The sequence below is a fragment of the Mirounga angustirostris genome, unplaced genomic scaffold, assembly GCF_029215605.1.
Source record: "Mirounga angustirostris isolate CCGP_5_RB_7025 unplaced genomic scaffold, mMirAng1.0.hap1 SCAF_12, whole genome shotgun sequence".
Lineage (NCBI taxonomy): Eukaryota > Metazoa > Chordata > Mammalia > Carnivora > Phocidae > Mirounga > Mirounga angustirostris.
In genome coordinates this window covers 32,955,184-32,975,850 of record NW_026991720.1, presented here as the reverse complement: position 1 = coordinate 32,975,850, position 20,667 = coordinate 32,955,184, and the positions used below count along the sequence as shown (strand labels likewise).

Here is a 20,667-nt window from a genome sequence, read left to right as displayed (position 1 = left end):
GGATTGAAATCACAGCTGTCTGGTTCTAAAATCCACACTTTTTTTTCTTTCTTTCCTATTATTTAAGTAGGCTCCACTCGAACTCATGACTCCGAGATCAAGAGTCACATGCTCTATCAACTGAGCCAGCCAGGCACCCCCTAAAAACACACTCTTAACCACTATTCTAAACTCAGTCTTGGAGATGTCTTGCTCCCCATTTGAGGGGTATATCAGTTTTGAATGCTTTGGGCTGCAGGTAACAGAAATCCTGGCTAACAGTGTCTGGAACAAGTATTTTTCCACAAAATAAGACATCTGGAAGCAGAGGTCTACTGGCGTTGGTGCTGTGGCTCAGCAACGTCAGATCCAACTTCTCTCCTCATGGTCACAAGATGGCTAGCTCTCTGCTGGGCATTATATATGAAATCAAGAAAGCAGGAAGTAGGAAGGTGTGGTACCAGCTTAGATCTCTTTAATCAGGAAACTAAACTCTTTCCCAGAAGTCCCCAACAGACTTTAGCTTAACTTTGTTGCCAGAATGACATCACAGGGCCATGTTGGCTGCAAAGGAGTCTGGGAAAGCAAGTATTTCTCTTCTCTAGCCCCAAGAGTAGAGGCAGGCAAAGGAATATTTGGTTGACAACAGGTGCTGGCTTAGCCAGCCAACAGTGTGGGCCACAGAAGTTTGGTTTGGTTAGGAAAATACCAAAAGAACTTCATCATACAGTGTGTCAACCATGCCATGACCCAAGGAAAGTTAAACAGTAACAATTAAAGTTGGCCACAAAACCAAAACTAAACTGTAGAACTCCTATTGCCTTTTTAAAGTGTCTGCCTCTATCCATTTCCAAATATGTGAAATGATGTCTCACCCTTTCCCTGATCAAACCTATCTTTATAGTATGTAAAAACTCATTATTTGATATTCACACACTCAGACACTTTTATTATGCTATTCCTAGTTATGTTATTTTTATAAAATGTTATCTCTTTACTCATGGTTAATAAATCAAAATGACAATTTTTAATACAGTTTCAAAATTGGATTGAAATTTGTCAGAAACTAGAAACTAGAAACTTCAGTGCTGAAAATACATAATACATTATTTGGATTTATAATCTACTTTCCAGTCGTACTGGCTTACTGGGTCTTTCTACTACTTTAATTGTAAGTTTTTTTCTTTTATGTTTTTATCATGGCACACAAACTCAGAAAACCTGTTAAGGCAACTATATAATGCAATCTAAATATCCAGTTAACATATTGCTATGGAAACCAGGAAACAGGAACAGCACTCTAGTCATTCCTCTGGACAACTATGGTTAATTGTATGTGTGAATGTGAGTGTGTGTGTGAATTCATTAGTTTATTCACCTTTAATTGGAAGTTGGTACTGAACCCCAAATCTATAACTGCTCTGTCCATAAATAGGACCAGTGCGGTTCAACCTATAAATCAGCATTTAATAACCATGTAACCAATATGGTTAGATAACCAATAACCATAGCCTTTGTTAAATTATGCCATGTGATATCAGGAAACTTTCAGTAGGGCTGCGTTGTTTATTTAGCCTTGCTAGGCTTCGGCCTTTTGGCATGGTATGAAGAACACCTGACTGGGATTTGAGAGCTGGGTTCTAACCTCACCTCTTTCACCAACCAGCTGTGTGATGCTCTTAGGAACTCTTAGGCACTCAGGTTCCTCATCTGCAAAATAGTTCAATGCAGAGCTCTAGTATTATGTAATAGGAAAGTTCCTTTCCCATAAAATTGGGGAATCATGAGGTAATCCCTCTTGAGGATTGAAATTGCTCTGTGTAGTCCCTGAGAAAGTGCCTGACACATAGTAAGCTCTCAGGAAAAGGACAACTGTTCTTATTATACTTTTCTATTTTTCATTCTGTAGTAAATAATCCTGAACCTGCACAGTAAATGTTGTTTTGTCCCATGACTCAATAACAGGTACCATTGTCTGACAAGCCCTTATGCAAGTCAGAAAGGAGAATGCTAAGACCTAACAGGCAACGCTGTTCCTTACATTCTGTTACCTTTGAGGGTTTATTTTCTCTCGAAAGTTAATGTCAATTTTGATAGACATGCGAAGTATAAAGAAGTTATCCTAACACAATCCCAATACAATTCACTAGGCTCCCACAACCTTTTATTTTTAATCATAGGATTTCAACATTCAAGAATTAAACTTTTGTTCGGTTTTGCTTGTTCATTGCTGTTTGCCTAGTTATTTAATCAGCCTGTTTCCTGCTATCAAAAAAAAAAAAAAAAAGGTGAAAGAAGCTGAAGTTTCCTCAGGGCTAACCTCCTGTGTTGTTCTTCCTTCCAGAAATCTTATAGTAGGGGATAATCGTTGCATAATGAAATCGTTGGGACAATTCTCCATCCACTCCTACCTCCGTCTCTGACAATGAATTCCTTGTCTCTGTGGTGTCCAACTCTCTAGCCCGCTCGGTGCCCAGCGGCTAACGGAGCCGTGGGAGAGACTGGGAACTGGACGTCGCGCTTTTCCCGCCGGCAGCGCGCGGGCGTGCGCGGGGGTGCGCGGAGTGGGCGCGGAGTGGGCGCCCCTGGCGTTCTGCGCGTCTCCTGACGCTCGCCGCGCGAGCGCCAGGAGGGGGAGACTCGGACTCGCTTATCCCCAGCTGTGCTCACTTCAAACTGCCCGGGCTGGGCGAGCTGAGAGCGCGCAGACAGGACGAGAAAACTTCTCCACCTAGAAAGTTTCACCTTGGCCGGGGCAGGGGAGGGGCAGGGAGGGGCGGGAGGAAACGCGACCCCCGCGGGGACTGGCGCGGCGCGCGGGCGGCAGGAAGGGCGGGGGCCGATTTCCCCCTTTGGGTGGTGCCAGTCCCCACCTCAGCGGTCCTAGGACCGGCGGGCGAGGCTGACGACCCCGCGCGAGACAGACGGACACGTGCTGGGGCGGGCAGGCGGGCGAGCGCCTCGGTCGGGTCGCCCGGCCGTGCTTCCCGCCTGGACGCGCCCGGGGCGGCCACGGGCCGCGCGCGCCGATGCCCGGCTGAGTCACCCGCCGGGTAGCGCGCGGGCGAGAAGGGGCGGAGGGAGCGCGGCCGGCTGACGGACCCGGCCCTCGGCTCGGCCCCGCCGCAGGTGACCCGGACGCTTTCGCCGCCCGGAGCTCGCCTAGCGCTTTGTGACCAGATGCTGAACCCAGCGGAGGGCGCAAGCCAGATGCGGGGCGACAGCTGACTTGCGGCGGCGAGGCGCGGAGCACGCGGGTGGTCTCTGCGCGACTGACTTCTCCGCGGTTCTCGGACACCGCAAGGTAAAGCTACAGCTCGCCTCGGACCCCGCACCCCACCCTTCGGCCCCAGCGTTCTGCTCTTTGTTCCCCTGAGAGACCTGAGAGCTGTTCCAGAGGGCAAGACCAGGGAGGGTGGGCGAGTTAAGGGCTTCAGAAACCGAAGGGATGTGGCCGGGGAGAGGTGTAAACTGCAGTGGGGCTTTTCGTTGTAGGGGTTTGCTTCTGACGGCCACCTGTATGACTCAGGAGAGAGAGGGGCGTTGGAGTAAGGGGTGATGTATGACTGTTATGGCCGGGCAAGTTTCAAGACTGTGATCTGACTCAGCCCTTAGAAAAGGGATTGGGTCACCCTGTCCCAGGGTGATGCGGCGGGCAAGATTCGAGCCGAGTGGGTTTCCTTGTTCCCAGCCCTGCTTTATCTATAATACGTGAGGATCTTTCCAAGGGGCAGGTGTTTTTGTGAAGGTCTGAATTCTACATTTCTGGCAAATACACAGGGCTTGTGATCCATCATTTTCAATCTTACCTTATCTCTTTGCTGGGGCTGCGTGGAGGACATCTATCTTATTAGGTGAACTAGATTATAACCAGAGGTCGGGCAGTCTAGCTAGTACTAGTATTGACCCAATAATTTAAGCACCAATGAAAGTATTTTCACCGACTATTGCCAATACAGGATTTACTCTAAAGTATGGTTTGCCATTTCACATCTTTTATGTTTTAAAAGAGCCATTTACTAATTTGGCCTTTGGAGAGATTTCCAGTGGCTCATGCATGAATAGTTGCCCAGTATATTTTACCTTATCACAGTTTTACGTTCAGAGGAGCTCTGGGGCAGAATGAAATATTGTCAGCTCTCTTAGGCAAAATAATCAGGATACTATAATCGCCAAGTTAAGATGGTCAATGAATATGAGAGGTTGTAAAAACTGACATTAGAGAGAATATAGACTATATGGACCCTCTCCTGAATTTTAAGAACACTGTTCACGTTTGGGTGGTTTTTTCTGTCGTTTTCATCAGCCAGACACATGGACATTGCCATGCAAATTGATCCAGAAAAACATTTTCCTTTATAGCTAAACTATTATAGCTGACTAATGCATTTTTTCTGCATGAAGATGATCTGAAAATGTTGTACATCGTGTTTCTCTGTGCTACTGGGACATAAATTGTGTTTTTATGTAAACTGTTAAGTGGTGCTTAGATTATTTACTATGTACATAGCTTTCCTTTCTATTTCTAAGCTTATTGGGCTTTGTTTTCACATGTAAACTTCCATAATAGAACAGAAGTGAGGTGCTGTGGTTCCAATCATACACTGCAAGTCTGTGATGTAGTCAATGTTCATTCTTTTTGAACAGCTGAATAATACCAGTAACACATTACCCCTAAGAAATTTTTGTAGTACCAAAAATGTGTGTGAGTGCCTATAAAATATGCTGTTGTTTTAGAGAATCTGTTAAGGTTTCAAACTTGACTGTGCATAAGCCTATAATTATTAACCTAAATATATTTTGATTTTAACATGATGGACTTTATAGCATATAGAAGATGATCTGCTGAGTACTACGTTTTCAAAGATTGCTTTGTTCTTAATACATCACAGTAAGGGTTAACATTAGATGTGCACTCCATGCCTTCAGAATTAATGGGTGAGGTTTATCTGAATGATAAAGATACACAAGATTAACCACAGCAGGTCAATATGAAAGCTGATAATATTTTCGTGACTTTTAAAACTACAATAAAAAGAAAATGACACTTTTCTAAGCAGGAGAAATACACTTATCTTATAAATTCCTTAAGACTGTACAAGCATATGTCCCACTGTAATCTCAACATTTTAAAAATTTGTCTTAAGGTGAGTTAAACTAAGAAATACATTTCAAGTCAATTTTCTTAGTTGTTGGTTAAAAAAATAATAATTCAAAATAACAGTCTAATTTTCCTTTTACAAATCTATATAATAGCCTCAAATAAACATTTTCTCAAATGTGGTCATCTCAGAATAAAGTGGATAACTCAAAAGGGCTATTCCTTTCAAGACACACAACTTTCTCTAGGTAACTACACCAGTGCCTATGGTGACACACCCATGAAAAGTAAAGGACTCCTTACACGTACACATTCAGAGCACTTCCCACCTTTCTGCCCCTTCCTCTTCATCCCTTCCCCTTTGTTGGGTCAGAGTTGCTTCCAAACCCTTCTGTGCCCCCATTTTTCCACTCTAATTTCATGGTTTCTTCTTCACTGTCATTAGGCTCACTAGAGCCAGCTATGCTTTCTTTTCCCCATCATCCCTAATATTTTCCTCGGGCTGCTGTGCTTGTTAATGGGATCCCAAATTTCCTAACTGTGCTGCTTTAAGGGAAGAAAATATGAAGAAACTCAGGTACCAGGAAATTAACCTCCTTTACCAGGTAGATGCTTAACTGACTGAGCCACCCAGGTGCCCCAGAAGAAATACATTTTCTTTTTTTTTTTTGACATGTCCCACTGTAATCTCAACATTTTAAAAATTTGTCTTAAGGTGATGACAACAACAACCAGTATGTTGAAACTGGTGTCTTTGACATAGATCCCTCAGGGCAGTTTTATCATGGTCTTTGCCCAATGCAAAAGAAATAGTAACCTCTTAGTAATGAATGATAAATATACTAATGTCAATTCAGGATCACTTTGATTCTCTTTTCTTAACTGGCACTGAGTTGCTGCCAGGCTCACATTTGCCTCACCAAAAATAGCTAAGAACTGTATGTTGAGCATCATATGTGTTTGGTACTAGAGAAATATTTTTTAAAAAGGGAGAAATGAAATCTCTGCCCTTGAAGGGTTTACAATCTAGATATTCAGATAAATAACACATATAAAATAGAACCAAGATCCATAATTATTAAGGGGACATAACATGAAAAGGACAACATTAGAAATCATCCCATTTAAATAATAGAAATTTTTTTTTAAATCTAAAGATTGGAACTTAAAGACCTGTTAAAATTTTCAAGCTGTTTCTGAGCATGTCCTCTTTCTGATACTACAACAACCTTACAAAATAGACAAGGCTGATATCAATATTATAACCTTTCCTGCCTATAGGTAAGGAACTGTGTTTGAGCCTAGCCTCCATGCTATCTGGACAGCACCTCTGCCCAGCCATCAATAAAGGTTAACTATTTGAAGCATTTTCTGCTGAAGCATAGTTTGGGATCCATAGGTTAGTGATAATGATGATTGTAACATTTCTAGTCTCTAGAGTTTTTCTCACCTTCTGTTTCTCCAGTTCTCTTTTTTGTTCTTTCTCTTTTTGTAGTAAAGCATACCAGAAAAAGCCTTCATTCAAATGTGTGAGGCATTCTGCTCCTGTTATCAGATTAAGAGCTGTGAGTAATTTTGTAATCTATCCTACTATCAGAAAACCCATTCTCAGATATCTCTTCAGCTGTGTTTAACAGTTCAGTATATTCCCCTTGGGATTTGTTTCAATAAAAATATCCAGTAAAATCTTACTACAGATCCTTTGTTTTTCAAGAGACAAAATGAAGAAAGTGTTTTTATAAGCTGTAAAATGTAATTGAGAGAAAAATCACATGTGTGGCATTTGTAGCAGGAGGTGTGAGCTCAGTGGAAAAAAAAAGCTAACTAATTGCATATCCAGGTATACATATTTCTTCTATGATTGTGTAAATTTGCCCAAGTACATTTATGCAGGTTATGCATATTGTTTTTAATTTCTGTAATAAGTTGTGTAGCTACAGGGCCCATAGAATTCATGGGCCATATAGAGGCTCTTGGCAGGGTTCATCGGTAGAGCATGTGACTTTTGATCTTGGGTTTGTAAGTTCCAACCCCACATTGGGTATAGAGATTACTTAAAAATAAATAAAATCTTAAAAAAAAAAAAAAAAGCCTATGGGTCATATAAATTAAATAATGATCCATAGAATTTGAAAATGTATTTCTTCTGGGGTGCCTGGGTGGCTCAGATGGTTGAGCGTCTGCCTTCGGCTCGAGTCATGATCCCAGGGTCCTTGGATCGAGCTCCACATCGGGCTACTGGCTCAGCAGGGAGCCTGCTTCTCCCTCTCCCTCTGTCTCTCCCCCAGCTCATGCTCACTTGCGCTCTCTCTGTACCTCTGTGTCTCAAATGAATAAATAAAATCTTTAAAAATATATATATATATTTCTTCTGGGGCACCTGGGTGGCTCAGTCAGTTAAGCATCTACCTTCGGTTCAGGTCATGATCCTGGAGTCCTGGGATCAAGCCCCACGTCAGGCTCCCTGCTCAACGGGGAGTCTGCTTCTCCCTTTCCCTCTGCTCCTCCCCCAACTTGTGCTCACATGCACTCTCCCTCTCTCTCTCAAATAAAATGAATAAAGATCTTTTTTAAAAAAAGAAAATACATTTCTTCTAATACAACAAAGTATTTTTATGAATATGATCAGGGCAGTTATGAAATGTGCTCAGAGAATCACAAGTTCTAGAGAAAGCCAGGTTCCTATACTCTTAAGAATATGACTGAGGATTTAGTCATTCAGGAGTCATTCAGCTAAATTTATTGAGCACCTACCAGCCATAATTCTAGACTCTGGCAAAGCAGTAGAGAATAAAACAGACTAAGATCTCCAACATTATGATGCTCTGTTCTATATTGAGGAGGGCAAACAATAAATAAAATACATAAATAAAAAGGTGTGTTTGTGAGTGGTGGTAAGAGCTGCAAGGAAGCAAAGTGAGGACCTTCAAGGATAAGAGAGGGTGGAGTGGTAATTGAAAAATTCAGTAGTAGAGTCAGAGAAGGCTTCACTTTTAAAGTGGCCTTTGAACTAGAACCTGAAGGACATAAGAGAATGAGCTGTGTGGATATCTGGAGCAGGACTTCTACTTCGCACCCTCAGGAGAGCCATTCTTATTTTGTTGTCTCTGGAATTGTGCAGTGCACAGCCTGCACAGCTCTACTTGGAGTCCCTGATTTTTTATGGGAAGTTCCTAGACAGTGCCTGCCATAGTTTACTGCAGTCTCAAAGGTGACAATGAAGGAGTGACCCACATCCCTTGGTTTATGGTATATAGAAGAAGCAAAACCATGGTATTTTCCTGCATTCACCTGGTCCCATGTCCGCATGCCATCCTTGATCAAGGTTATTGCTCCATTCAGTTTTCCTTCTTATTTTCTACACTGTGAGCCTGGCCCACATTTGCCTCACCAAAAATAGCTAAGAACTGTATGTTGAGCATCATATGTGTTTGGTACTAGAGAATTACTCTGTTGAGAGTAATACCCATAGCCTTTGTCTCCGATTCCTTCCATAGTAAGAATCTGGAGACAGCAAAGAAGACAGTTGCTGTCTATATATGCAGCCTGTGTTTGCTGTGCACTTCTTTATTTCTTCTCTCTCTCCTTTCTTTTCCCTTTCCAATGTCAAACCACTCTGTTGGATTTTCTTCCTCTTTTCTTCTGCCCCTTTATGCCCTGCCTATGTCCTGTATCAAGATTTGCAAACGGGGGGGGGGCGGGGGGGGAAGCCCAAGAGGGGGCGCCTGGCTGGCTCAGTCAGTAGAACATGCGACTCAATCTCAGGGTTGTGAGTTTGAGCCCTGCATGGACCACAGAGATTATTAAGAAAAAAAAAAAAGCGGAAAAAAAAGATTTGCAGCAGGTAACCTAAATGAATGAAACCAACCATCTCACTAAGGACCAATAGCCTGCTTAGAAAAAGCCCCACCTGAACCCTCTTACACTGTTGGTGGGAATGCAAGTTGGTATAGCCACTTTGGAAAACAGTGTGGAGGTGCCTCAAAAAATTAAAAATAGAGCTACCCAGCAATTGCGCTACTGGGTATTTACCCCAAAGACACAGATGTAGTGAAGAGAAGGGCCATATACACCCAAATGTTCATAGCAGCAATGTCTGCAATAGCCAAACTGTGGAAAGAGCCGAGATGCCCTTCAACAGATGAATGGATAAAGATGTGGTCCATATATACAATGTAATATTACTCAGCCATCAGAAAGGATGAATACCCAACTTTTACATCAACATGGATGGGACTGGAGGAGATTATGCTAAGTGAAATAAGTCAAGCAGAGAAAGTCAATTATCATATGGTTTCACTTATTTGTGGAACATAAGGAATAGCACGGAGGACATTAGGAGAAGGAAGGGAAATATGAAGGTGGGAAAATCAGAGGGGGAGACAAACCATGAGAGAATATGGACTCCAAGAAACAAACTGAGGGTTTTGGAGGGGAGGGAGGTGGGGGGATGGGTTAGCCCGGTGATGGGTATTAAGGAGGGCACGTACTGCATGGAGCACTGGGTGTTACACGAAAACAATGAATCGTGGATCGCTACATCAAAAACTAATGATGTATGGTGACTAACATAACATAATAAAATAAAATTTAAAAAGAAAAAGGCCCACCTAACGGGAGGCAGCCAGCATTTGGCATCACCAGAGTTGCCATGAAGCACAGTATGTGGCATGGGCCCCTGTGGTAGTGTCTATCAAATTTTCAGAAGCTAGAAACCTCTCTGCTTTAAAATGTTGACTCAGCATCTTTAAAACTGTGCAGGATGGAGAGACAAAAATCTGTGTGCCAGATTTGGCTTCTGGTGGTCCTGTTTGCAATCCTTAGCCATGACTATACCTGCCAATTGGTCCCCTGTGTCACCTTCAGGTGTTGTTAAATTCAGCAGCATGCATGGCCAAAGAGTCCCAGAGCCACTTCTGCCATGTATTTTATCTTCTAGAGTTCTCAGATTTTTCCTCCCTCTAGAAAATAAGCTTAGCAATTAAAAAAAAAAAAAAAGATATTATGTAATTCATCACCCATTGGGACATACTTGTTTTTCTAAATTCATCAACCAATATACTTTCTATCAGCTATGTATATTTGTGAACTAAAGGGTAATCTACTTTTTCTTTTTTTTTTTTTTAGATTTTATTTATTTATTTGAGAGAGAGAATGAGAGAGAGAGACCATGAGAGGGGGGAAGGTCAGAGGGAGAAGCAGATTCCCCGCTGAGCAGGGAGCCCGATGCGGGACTTGATCCCGGGACTCCAGGATCATGACCTGAGCCGAAGGCAGTCGCTTAACCAACTGAGCCACCCAGGCGCCCTACTTTTTTCATTCTTAACGTGAAACAATCACTTTCTGAAACCTCAATTCATCGTAACTTTATGCATAGATTTCATTTCCAAGTTCTCATTCAGGATAAACTCCCTCTTTGGAATACTGGTGCTTTTGTTTTGTTTTGTTTTTAGTTTGTTTTAGATCTGCCTGAACTTCACTAGTTGTTATTTCTGTACCATTGAAATTCAGAACGTGTACAGCATTGGTTTCAAGTGCCCTTTAGAAGCCATCAGATCAGTATGGCAAACTATTTTTCCAAAGGAATGAAAGCTCACAGGTTGTGCACTAACTTGTTTCCTTTAATCCTAAAAACTCAGTGAAATGCCCAGGCTAATGGCCTTCTGGAAGGCCATTGTGTTAGAACAGAAGATTATGTACTGTATTTCTTCCTGCTATTTTAAATGCAAATATGATAATATACCATGAAACAGTGCACATATTAATATCAGTGGCTTTTTCCTGTTTTGAAGTGATCCCATGTTCCCCGATAGTTGGATCTAAAATCTCAGTCCAGTTTTGAAGTTGTATGTAAGAAAAAAGAATTGACTTGAAGGAACTGAAAAGTACTGCCATTGTTCCATAAGATCATGGGATATTTTGAATTTTAATATTTTATTGAAAATATCAAGAAGAACATTCAAAGCTGGAGACCTTTGAAATACAGTTGACCCTTGAACAACATGGGGTCTAGGGGCACTGACCCCCTGCCCAGTCAAAAATCTGCATATAACTTTTGACTCCCCCAAAACTTAACTACTAGTAGCCTACTGTTGACTGGAAATCTTACCAATAACAAACAGGCAGTTAACGCATATTATGTTACATGTATTATAGACTGTATTCTTACAGTAAAGTGAAAAAATGTTAAGAAAATCATAAGGAAGAGAAAATGCACTTACAGTACTGTACTGTATATAGGTGGATCCATGCCGTTCCAACCATGTTGTTGAAGGGTCCGCTGTAATGTAGTCTTCACAAGGCAAAGAAAGAAGTGGGGTAAATTTGTTTAACAGAAGGCAGGTTGTCTCCTTTGAAGTCTAATCATGTGAGAAGGGAAAATCCAGCCAAGTTTTGGGTCTACAAGACAATTCAAACTATCTTTAAAAATAAGTTTTGGCTTTTCTTGAGACCAATGTGTGTTTAGACCAACATTTTAGCTCTTAAAATTTAAACCTAGGGGTCTTTTAAAGGAAATTTAATCCATGTGTTTTTGATTCACTAAATCCTGAATCATTACCCATAAACTGTATGTCTCTCTAAGCTCTTTGATGTCGAAGAAATCTTTGAAGCCATGTAAGGCCTTTTTGTTCCAGAATAGGAAGTTGGTTTTTGCTAAGGGTCAGTAAACAGCATCTTCAAAAATCTGAATTAGGTCTAAAATCTCACAACCATAACAGAATGACTATCTGAATGAGTGCTAATGCAGTTTTCTGGTGCAATGTGAAAAATGTAAGTACTTTTAAAGACCAAGTAGTATTTAGTTGTAATCCTTACTAACCCCAAGGAAATTATTTTGGCACCATTCCTTTTTCTATTATAAAAAAAAGATAAAGTCCAAATATTTATCATTTTATCCTAACACACAGTAGGTACTCAGTAAATGTTTTGTTGAATGTTAAATGACTTTTTCTTCTGCCCAGAACCTTCCAGCTAATGTCAGTCTTTCTATTCAATAGCAGTATCCATCTGTCATGTCTCAGAATGAATATATTCTAAGTCAGTGACCTGGTTCGACAAATTTTAAAAATAAGCCATCAAACTAAATATATGACATTTATTGAAATTCATTCTGTACCATGAAAGAACTGCCTTGCAAAGAGTGCTGAAAATAGGGAGGCATTTCTAGGCTAATTAGATTAAATATTCAGTTGTTACCATATGCCTTCTGAAAATTGATTTTTTTCCCCCTTACTGTTCCTGCCATTCTTCCTCCCACCTTGACATGCTTACTGATTGAAAGCTATGCACAGAAAAGGGCAGGTCGTTTGTATCTACAAGCAAGTTCAAACAGGCTTAGAAAACATAATGCTATAATCATAAGTTGCCATAATGTAGGAGGAAAGAGAGGGATACTCAACAATAATGGGGGCATTGGGTTTTGCTCCAAATTACATAGGTGACACATCTTTGAACTCTATTGTGTGGAGAAAAACACCTTCTTACTGTAGTTAGACTTCCTGTTTATGAGTGTGTATTTTCTGGTGACTAGACTTCCCATATGGACTCAGCACAAATATGTAGCTTTAGGTTCCATTGAAATGCACATGATTAAAGTACTGACGTCTATGGAGACAGCAACTCCTTCTCTCTAAAAGAAAGAATTTAGAAGAAGGCATTGTAATGAAACATGGGCATTGAGATCTTTCTTGATACCTTATTGTGTATTTCTTTTATTTTTTTTAAGTTGTCCTTTTTTTTTTTTTAAAGATTTTACTTATTTATTTTGACAGAGAGGGAGAGAGAGAGACAGTGAGAGAGGGAACACAAGCGGGGGGGGGGGGGGCAGAGGGAGAAGCAGGCTTCCCGCCGAGCAGGGAGCCCGATATGGGGCTTGATCCCAGGACCCTAGGATCATGACCTGAGCCGAAGGCAGACGCTTAACGACTGACCCACCCAGGCGCCCCTTGTTGTGTATTTCTAACTACTCCCCACATTTTGTCCTCAGAAAACCTTTCCTGATCAAAAAGGTGGTGTTTCTATATGACGTTAGGGTGACCGAATTTGGTGATTTCTTTTATCTTGATGGGGAGAAAAAGGAAAATCGTGTTATTATGGTCTTTAAATAGAGGTTCTTTGAGGTGAGCCTGAGGGTCTACTAAATACATTTACCATCATTAAACTTGTTTTGAAATTTAATTATGATAGCACTGTATAAGAAATAACTTATTTATATAGTTTTGACATGCTTAATTTCTTTGTCGATAGTTGATCAAACCGTCAGTAATAATCATATATCAATATGTGCATATTCAAATTTAGATGATTTTTAAGGCTCTAATTAAAAGTTCTCATAATTTGATAAATAAGCAGCCAAATGCCTTTGTATTTATACATTTGAAAATCTGTAGTTCAATTTAAGAAGGTTTTTGTGATAGCTCTCATGCCACAAATAGAGAAAATAGATAACGAAGGAGAAGACTTAGAAGTTTTAATGGGGTGTTAGATCAGTGAGGTTACAGGAGGGGAGAAGTGGGTGGATATGCGGAAGGGTCATGGGCTTGGGTGCATTGCAAGTAGTGAAGAGAGTATCACAATTAGGAATCAGGCTGCTGCCTTCCAAATAGGAAAAAGACTGGTCAAAACTGAGCGGGGAATCAAGGGACACTGGAAAATGGTGGAGCATGTGATAGGTAAACAAAGTCTGAACTTACTTTGTCACATGGTTTGATTCTGGGAGAAGCAAGGCTATCATCTGCCCAGTCCTAGATCAGGCCTCTTAGTCTATTCTACCCTCAGATACCAGTAAGAATAGCAGCATTATGTAGCAGGAAGCAGAGGGAACTTTTATTCTGAGTGTTCAAGGCATACTCTAAGCATTCTATTACCTACTCGCAAACACTACAAATGAAATTCTATATTCTTAGAAGAATTCATAGTATTAAAAGAAAAACCAAGGGGCGCCTGGGTGGCTCAGTTGGTTAAGCGACTGCTTTCGGCTCAGGTCATGATCCTGGAGTCCCGGGATCGAGTCCCGCATCGGGCTCCCTGCTCGGCAGGGAGTCTGCTTCTCCCTCTGACCCTCCCCTCTTTCATGCTCTCTCTATCTCATTCTCTCTCAAATGAATAAATAAAATCTTTAAAAAAAAAAAAAGAAAAGAAAAACCAAGAAAACTTACAAATTTTTTAAAAAGATTTTATTTATTCATTTGAGAGAGAGAGAGTACAAGCAGGGGGAGAGGCAGAGGAGAGGGAGGAGCAGACTCCCCACTGAGCTGGGGGCCTGACGTGGGGCTCAACATGAGGCTCAATCCCAGGACCTGGGGATCATGACCTGAGCCAAAGGCAGATGCTTAACCATCTGAGCCACCCAGGCGCCCCTACAAATTTTTTACACCATGTTCTTAACTAGAAATTTCTAGTACATCAGCTCATTATAATGCATCAATTACTGTTGGGATCAAAAGTTACAGCCCTGAAAACTATATCCATAACTATTCTCCATTGGAATACCATCTGCTGTGGCTATATATATATATATATATATATATATATATATATATATATATATGCATGCTCTTTCAGGTATTTTCTTGAGATTATTTCTTTGGGCTTTGATTATACAGAGTTCATGCTGGAGTATGTGTAGTAATTACATTTATGTTCTAAACACAAACTCAGACAGTGGTCTAAACTTGAGGAAAGCTTATATCAGCCTCTGTCTTCACTTTCTGTCTTTTTGTTCCTCTGAGAGTCTTAGATGGGCAGCTGTTACCTGACTCTGGCCTCACATTCAGGCAGAATCCCTTCAGCTCCTGCTACACTGTCCAAGGTTTGCTCATGGTCTGACCACTGTCTAGTTAAGATAAAGACAGCAAGCAAATAGAATCATTTAGGGCCTGCACAAACCTTGGGCTTAAAATATTAATACCCTAGCTGGGTTTTTTTATTAAGTATAAAATAGTACAATATATATTTTAAGTTCTATTGAATTATATAAAGAAGCAGCCAAAGTAAAGTTTGTTGACCGAAAAAAAGTGTGTTACTAACAGAAATGAATACACATTTTAGATTTTTCAGAAATTCACTTTCTGTCATGTCAAAATTAAGATACTTCTAAATTTTATTTCAGTTTTACTAACACATACTTGGATTGTTTATTGAAATCTATACATCAGAAATCAATGATTTTAAACATACTTCTGCTCTTCAAAGAACTTACAAAAAAGATTGTTCTTTAAATCACCAGAAGAGTGCAAATAAAACCCCAGACAGTTTCATTAACAGCAATGAAAGGTGACAGCCCTTGAGTCTATGTCATAAGTTGATTAATTACTTTCCAAATGTTATTAAAGATTCTGAATGAATAACTAGACTGGTATTTAGGATCAGGCCTCCCTCACAATTCCTAAGTGGGTTTTAATTTTCAGAGTTAGATGATCATTATATCTGATTCGTTTCTTTAACATCTTCAGATGGTTGGTTTTATTGAAAAGAGAGCAGAGTAACTATTTCAGTATGTTTTTCTTTTCCCTGAAATTATTCCTTGCAGATTTCAATAAAATTTGTTTTGAAATAAAAATAATCAAATGTTGGCATTGCCCTTTAATAAAGGCCCATAGATCTGATGAGTTATATAAACATTACAAGGAATTCACTACCAAGGTCATGATTATGGAACCATTTAATTCCCAAATCTACCTTGCTGACTGCTTGGACACTCCATTGGAATCAGCATTGTGTATTAGGATGAGTATCACCTCAAGCAAACTTTTGTTCTGGTCATTTCTCATTTTCCTCATTCCCACAATGATTCCAACTTTCACCATTTTCTTAAGCTATTGAAATCTCTTTGACTTCCTTTATTCTCCATATAATATCTCCCTTTATAGTTTAGAGAATAAACAGAAGCCCAGATAGTTTCCATGTCACCTGTTTTTACCTCCCTCCTTTTTGTCTCAAATGGTAAAATAGTCTCTTCAACCTATGGTCTTGATTCCATTCTTCCCCGACATCTTGGAGCACCTTGCTCCATTTTTCCCTCCCCACCAATCCCTCCCATCTTTTAAAATCTCCCTCACTTTTTTCATTCAGTCCTTACTCAATCTGCTTCAAGCAAAAAAGCCCATATGCAGATATTCTGATACAATTGCCTTAAGTATTCACTCCTGCTTCTGCCTTACCCTTTAAAAAAATTTAGAATTCTTGAAAATAATTTCCTACTCATTGTCTCTACTCTCATTCATTCTTTAATTCATTACGCTCAAGCAGTCTGTTCCCAACTACCAAGAAGATGCCTTCACTCTAATAACCAGCAACCTCCTCATTGCCAAATCCAATGGACAATTTTGTTTTTATCCCACTTGACCCCTCTGTGAGATTTGACACCATACATATTGCTCCTTTTTGAAATTTCTTGCTTCTGAAATACCAGACTTTCCTTTTTACATTTAAAGTTTAGATTTGAACTTTACAACTAAAGTTTAAATTCCTTCTTTCTACATACTGAACATGCACATAGGTGATCTCACTTACCTCCATGACTTCAACTACGCTGATGGGCCAGTGGTTTACAACTGCTCTAACTCCCTCTGCTCTAGAGCACCATGCCCATGTTGTTAACTACCTTATGGACACTTCCACTTGAATGACCAACAGATGCCTCAGAGTTATTAACTGAACTAATTTTTTTTTGCCCCAAAACTTTTCTCTACCTGTTTACCTTACCTTTGTTTATGACACCCAAGGTAGACATTTTTTAGACATACCTGACTTCTTAGTCTTCCCCTATGATCAAAATCCATGTTGGATCATTGTCACATAATTTTTTTCTCTTTAATATCTTTCTAAGCTAGTCTTTTTTCCCTATCATATCTGTACTGCCAGAGTCTTTGTTCAGGGTCATTCTTTATTAATTCATTTCATTACCCATTCTTCAACAAATCCTTGCCAAGTGCTATGTAATGGCACTATGCTAAGGGCTAAAAATGAATCTTTCAGTCTAGTGGGAGGTACAGATAAGTAAATTACAACACAACATAATAAAGTCTAATTAAAGAGAAGGCAGGTCTGATATGTGAGCATGTGGAACAGTTTCTAATCCATTCCTAGAGGGTGAGAGAGGTATCAGAGAAGGTTTCTTGAAAGAAGTGTCACCTATAAGACTTGAGGAGAGAATAAGTTAACCAGGTGAAGATGAGAACAAGAGTATTCCATAAAGGGACCCATGTGTGCTGAGACCCAGAACAGGAGAGCACATGGCTTGCTTCAGCAACCTGAAGAAGGGCAGGGTAGCTAGAGCCTAGATTTCTAGGGGGGCGATGGCAAGAGGCAAGGCTGGAGAGTTAGGCAGAGGCCAAATCATGCATGGCTTTTAAGCTGTGCTAAGGAGTTGAACTATTTTTAAAGAGCAAAGTGACATAATCACATTGTCATTTTAGAAAGATATCTTCAGTACACTGGGGAATGGATGATCAGGAGCAAGAATGGAGTCGGAATACCAGGTAGGAAGCTGTTGTCCTAATCCAGGCAAGAAGTGACACTGCCCTCAACTATGGGTGGCAGTGGGAATGGAAGCAGATGGACATATTTAAAATACCTATAGGTAGGAGTCAAGAATGATGCCCTGGAAAAGTGAGAAATATTAGGCATTGAGATAGGATATGGAGTGGTAGAACAAGTTTTCATGGGAGTAAATGAGGTGTCAGAAGGACATCTGACTGTCTCATTTGCCTTCTTCTTCCCAGCTTTGGTGTGCCCTGGCACACAGGCCTCCTCTGCATTCTCCTTTCCTTGGTGGTCTCATCCTATTTCATAGCTTTTCATACCATCAATGTGCAGACAACTTCCCAATTTAAATTTCTAGTGCAGACCTTTCTCCTTAAATCAAGAACTCAGTTGGATAACTGCATACTCAACATCTCCAATTGGATGCCTAAAAAGTATCTCAAACATGAACAGAACTACCTGCCCTGATCATCACACATTCCTGCCAAACTTGCTCTACCTACCAGCTTCTCTATGTCAGTAACTGGCAAAATCATTTTCTCTGTTACAAAAGCCAAAATATTTGGAGTATTCATGACTGCTTTTTTCTCACATACCTCATCTCCAAATCCATTAGCAAATCCTCATAGCTCTGTCTCAAATATAACCAGAATTCAACTACCTCTTAGCACACTATCTTTTCTAGCCCAAACCACCGCCATCACTCACCTGGACTACTGCAGCAGCCTCCTAACCGATCTCACTTCTCCATTTTTACCCTATCCCATTCCCCTGCCACCACCAGTCTTCTTCCACACACAGTCAAGGTGATTCCATTCAAATATATTCACTCCCATGCTCAACACCCTCCAACGGCTCCTCATTTCACTCCAGTAAAAGCCCAAGTCTGACAGTGACCTACAAGGCCCTATATGGACTGATTCTTTGTCTTCTCTGATCTTATCTCATCTCCTGGACCAGGGTCCAGGCTTATTGGCCTTTGCTGTGCCTCAGACACACCAGGCATGCTTTCAGTTAGGTCCCTCTTGCCTCTGCAAGAAAAAAAGAAATCTTTCATGTCTCAAATGGCTAAGTCCTCTCCTCCTTCAACTCTTTCCCTAAAAGCCGGCTTCCCAATTTTTCAAAGCTACAGACCTCTCCCACCACCTTCCTTCTATGTGCTCCTGATCCTCTAACCCTACTTTCTTTCTCTCTCTCTCTCTCTTTTTTTGCCAGTAACACTCATCAACATGTAACACACCACCTGTATAATTTGTTGTCTGGATCTAACTGCTAGAAAGTAAGTTCCACAAGAGCAGGAGTGTTCATTTTGTTTACTGATGTACCCTCACTCCCAAGCACCTCCCATATATTAAGACCTCAATTAATATTTGTCAGATTTAGTCTTACATAGCTGTTGGACATACAAAACTGATGCTTGAGAGATGGATTTCTGGACTCTCTGGAAATAAAGATGAAGATATAGATCGGGGAGTCTTCACTCTTATTAATCTTCATCTTCTATTGCCTGGACAGATGCAGTGACCTTCTGTCATGTCTTCTGGCCTCTAGCTTCTTTCCACTTCAGTCCATTCACCACACTGTGACCAAAATTTTCTAATACATAGTTAAAAGTACTATGCTCGTTTCCATCTCCTGCTTAAAACCTCCCAGTGACTTCACTGCAGATAAACTATAGATCCCTCAACAGGATGTATAAGGCTTTCTATGATGTGGCCCCAGCCTAATCTTCCATTTTCATCCATACCCAGCCCAACCCACATAGTCTCTACGCCAGTTACAGCTTCCTAAACAGCCTGCACATTCTCCCTGAGGTGCCTAGCTGTGTGTCCTGTCTGTCCCCTGCTTTTACTATGCCTAAGCAACTCCAACTTAACCTGCAAAACCTGGCCCAAGTAATACCTCCACGCTAGCATACTCCTTGGCCCTGCCTTTCTCTGCCACAATTAGCTATTCTTCTTTCTCTGTTCCTTCAGCAATGTGCACCTGTCTTTATAGCACTTCGTAGCACAGTGGGGCGGGAGGCTGGGACTGCCAGTCAGTAAGCAACACCGATATGGTTGAAAAGTTTTTGGTTTTTTTAATGTCTTGCCCTGTCTGTTCTCTTTCTGTTTCTCTCTCCCTCAAACACACATACCCCCTACATACACACACACAACTGCCTTGGATTATTTTTCCTTGAATTGATCAGTTATATAAATGCAGTCCTGAGCACAGTTGTCTTTAAGTTGTCCTAACCTTTTGGTTTATTGATTTTTCAAGGATCCAAAGTGTTTACTGAGTTTTAGAAATTGGATTTTGTATATGTACTTATTTTCCTGTACTGTTCTATTTTTTTAAGATTTTATTGATTTATTTGAGAGAGAGAGACTGAGTGAGCACAAGAGGAGGGAGGGGCAGAGAGAGAGGGAAAAGCAGGCTCCCCACTGAGCGGATCCCAGGACCCTGAGATCATAACCTGAGCTGAAAGCAGACGCTTAACCAACTGAGCCACCCAGGTGCCCCTGTACTGTTCTGTTTTTTTTTTTAACAAGGATAGCTTTTTCTTGGCATTCTCTGTCCCTTTGAAAATATTTTTTATAGAAAGTTTTGTTTGGTTCTTTTATTCTCTGATTATATATTGATCTCAATATAGTGATATGTTTTTATTTTTTTCTCCCAACTGTTAGAATTGCATTATGTTTACCCAAGGGATCCACATCTATGTAAAATATGACTAGGTTTGGCTATTCCTTCCATTCACAGTTTTTTTATGATTTCTAGAAGTTTTTTCTACTTTTCCTGAAAAAGAAAATGTTACATACTGACAAAATTTACCTTGAGAAACTCCCTAGTTCATTCCCCTGGCAGAGAATCTACTTGCTAACTCTGATTGCCAAGGAGGTTCTCAAACCTACCCTAAGAACTAAGTGAGAATAGAGTTATAGGGTAATGCCCACCTCACATGGATTTAACTCCTATTTGGGGGTTAGGGCCTGGCCTTTAGCACCCCTGTGTCTCTACCCTTCTCTCTCTTTCCATGGATACTGGTTTGTCTTTACATGACAGCTACCAGGACAGAAATGGGGTCCACTCACCACCACCATTTCACACAAGTATTT

At 40.6% G+C, this 20,667-nt stretch overlaps 1 protein-coding gene across 3 annotated transcripts in view; it reads left to right on the top strand.

Annotated features, from left to right (window-relative positions):
• Window positions 1-2,823: 2,823 nt before the first annotated feature.
• The window catches only part of MET (MET proto-oncogene, receptor tyrosine kinase), a 116,611-nt gene continuing 98,767 nt past the window's right edge, over window positions 2,824-20,667 (top strand). For 2 of the 3 annotated variants that reach the window (XM_064575027.1, XM_045864367.3), the window contains exons 1-2: window positions 2,824-3,283; window positions 6,576-6,645. In XM_064575027.1, the coding sequence (XP_064431097.1) occupies window positions 6,606-6,645 (40 nt within the window). In that variant the 5' untranslated portion in view covers window positions 2,824-3,283; window positions 6,576-6,605. The remainder of the gene's footprint in view (window positions 3,284-6,575; window positions 6,646-20,667) is intronic. The other variant, XM_045864368.3, reaches the window with a different exon arrangement.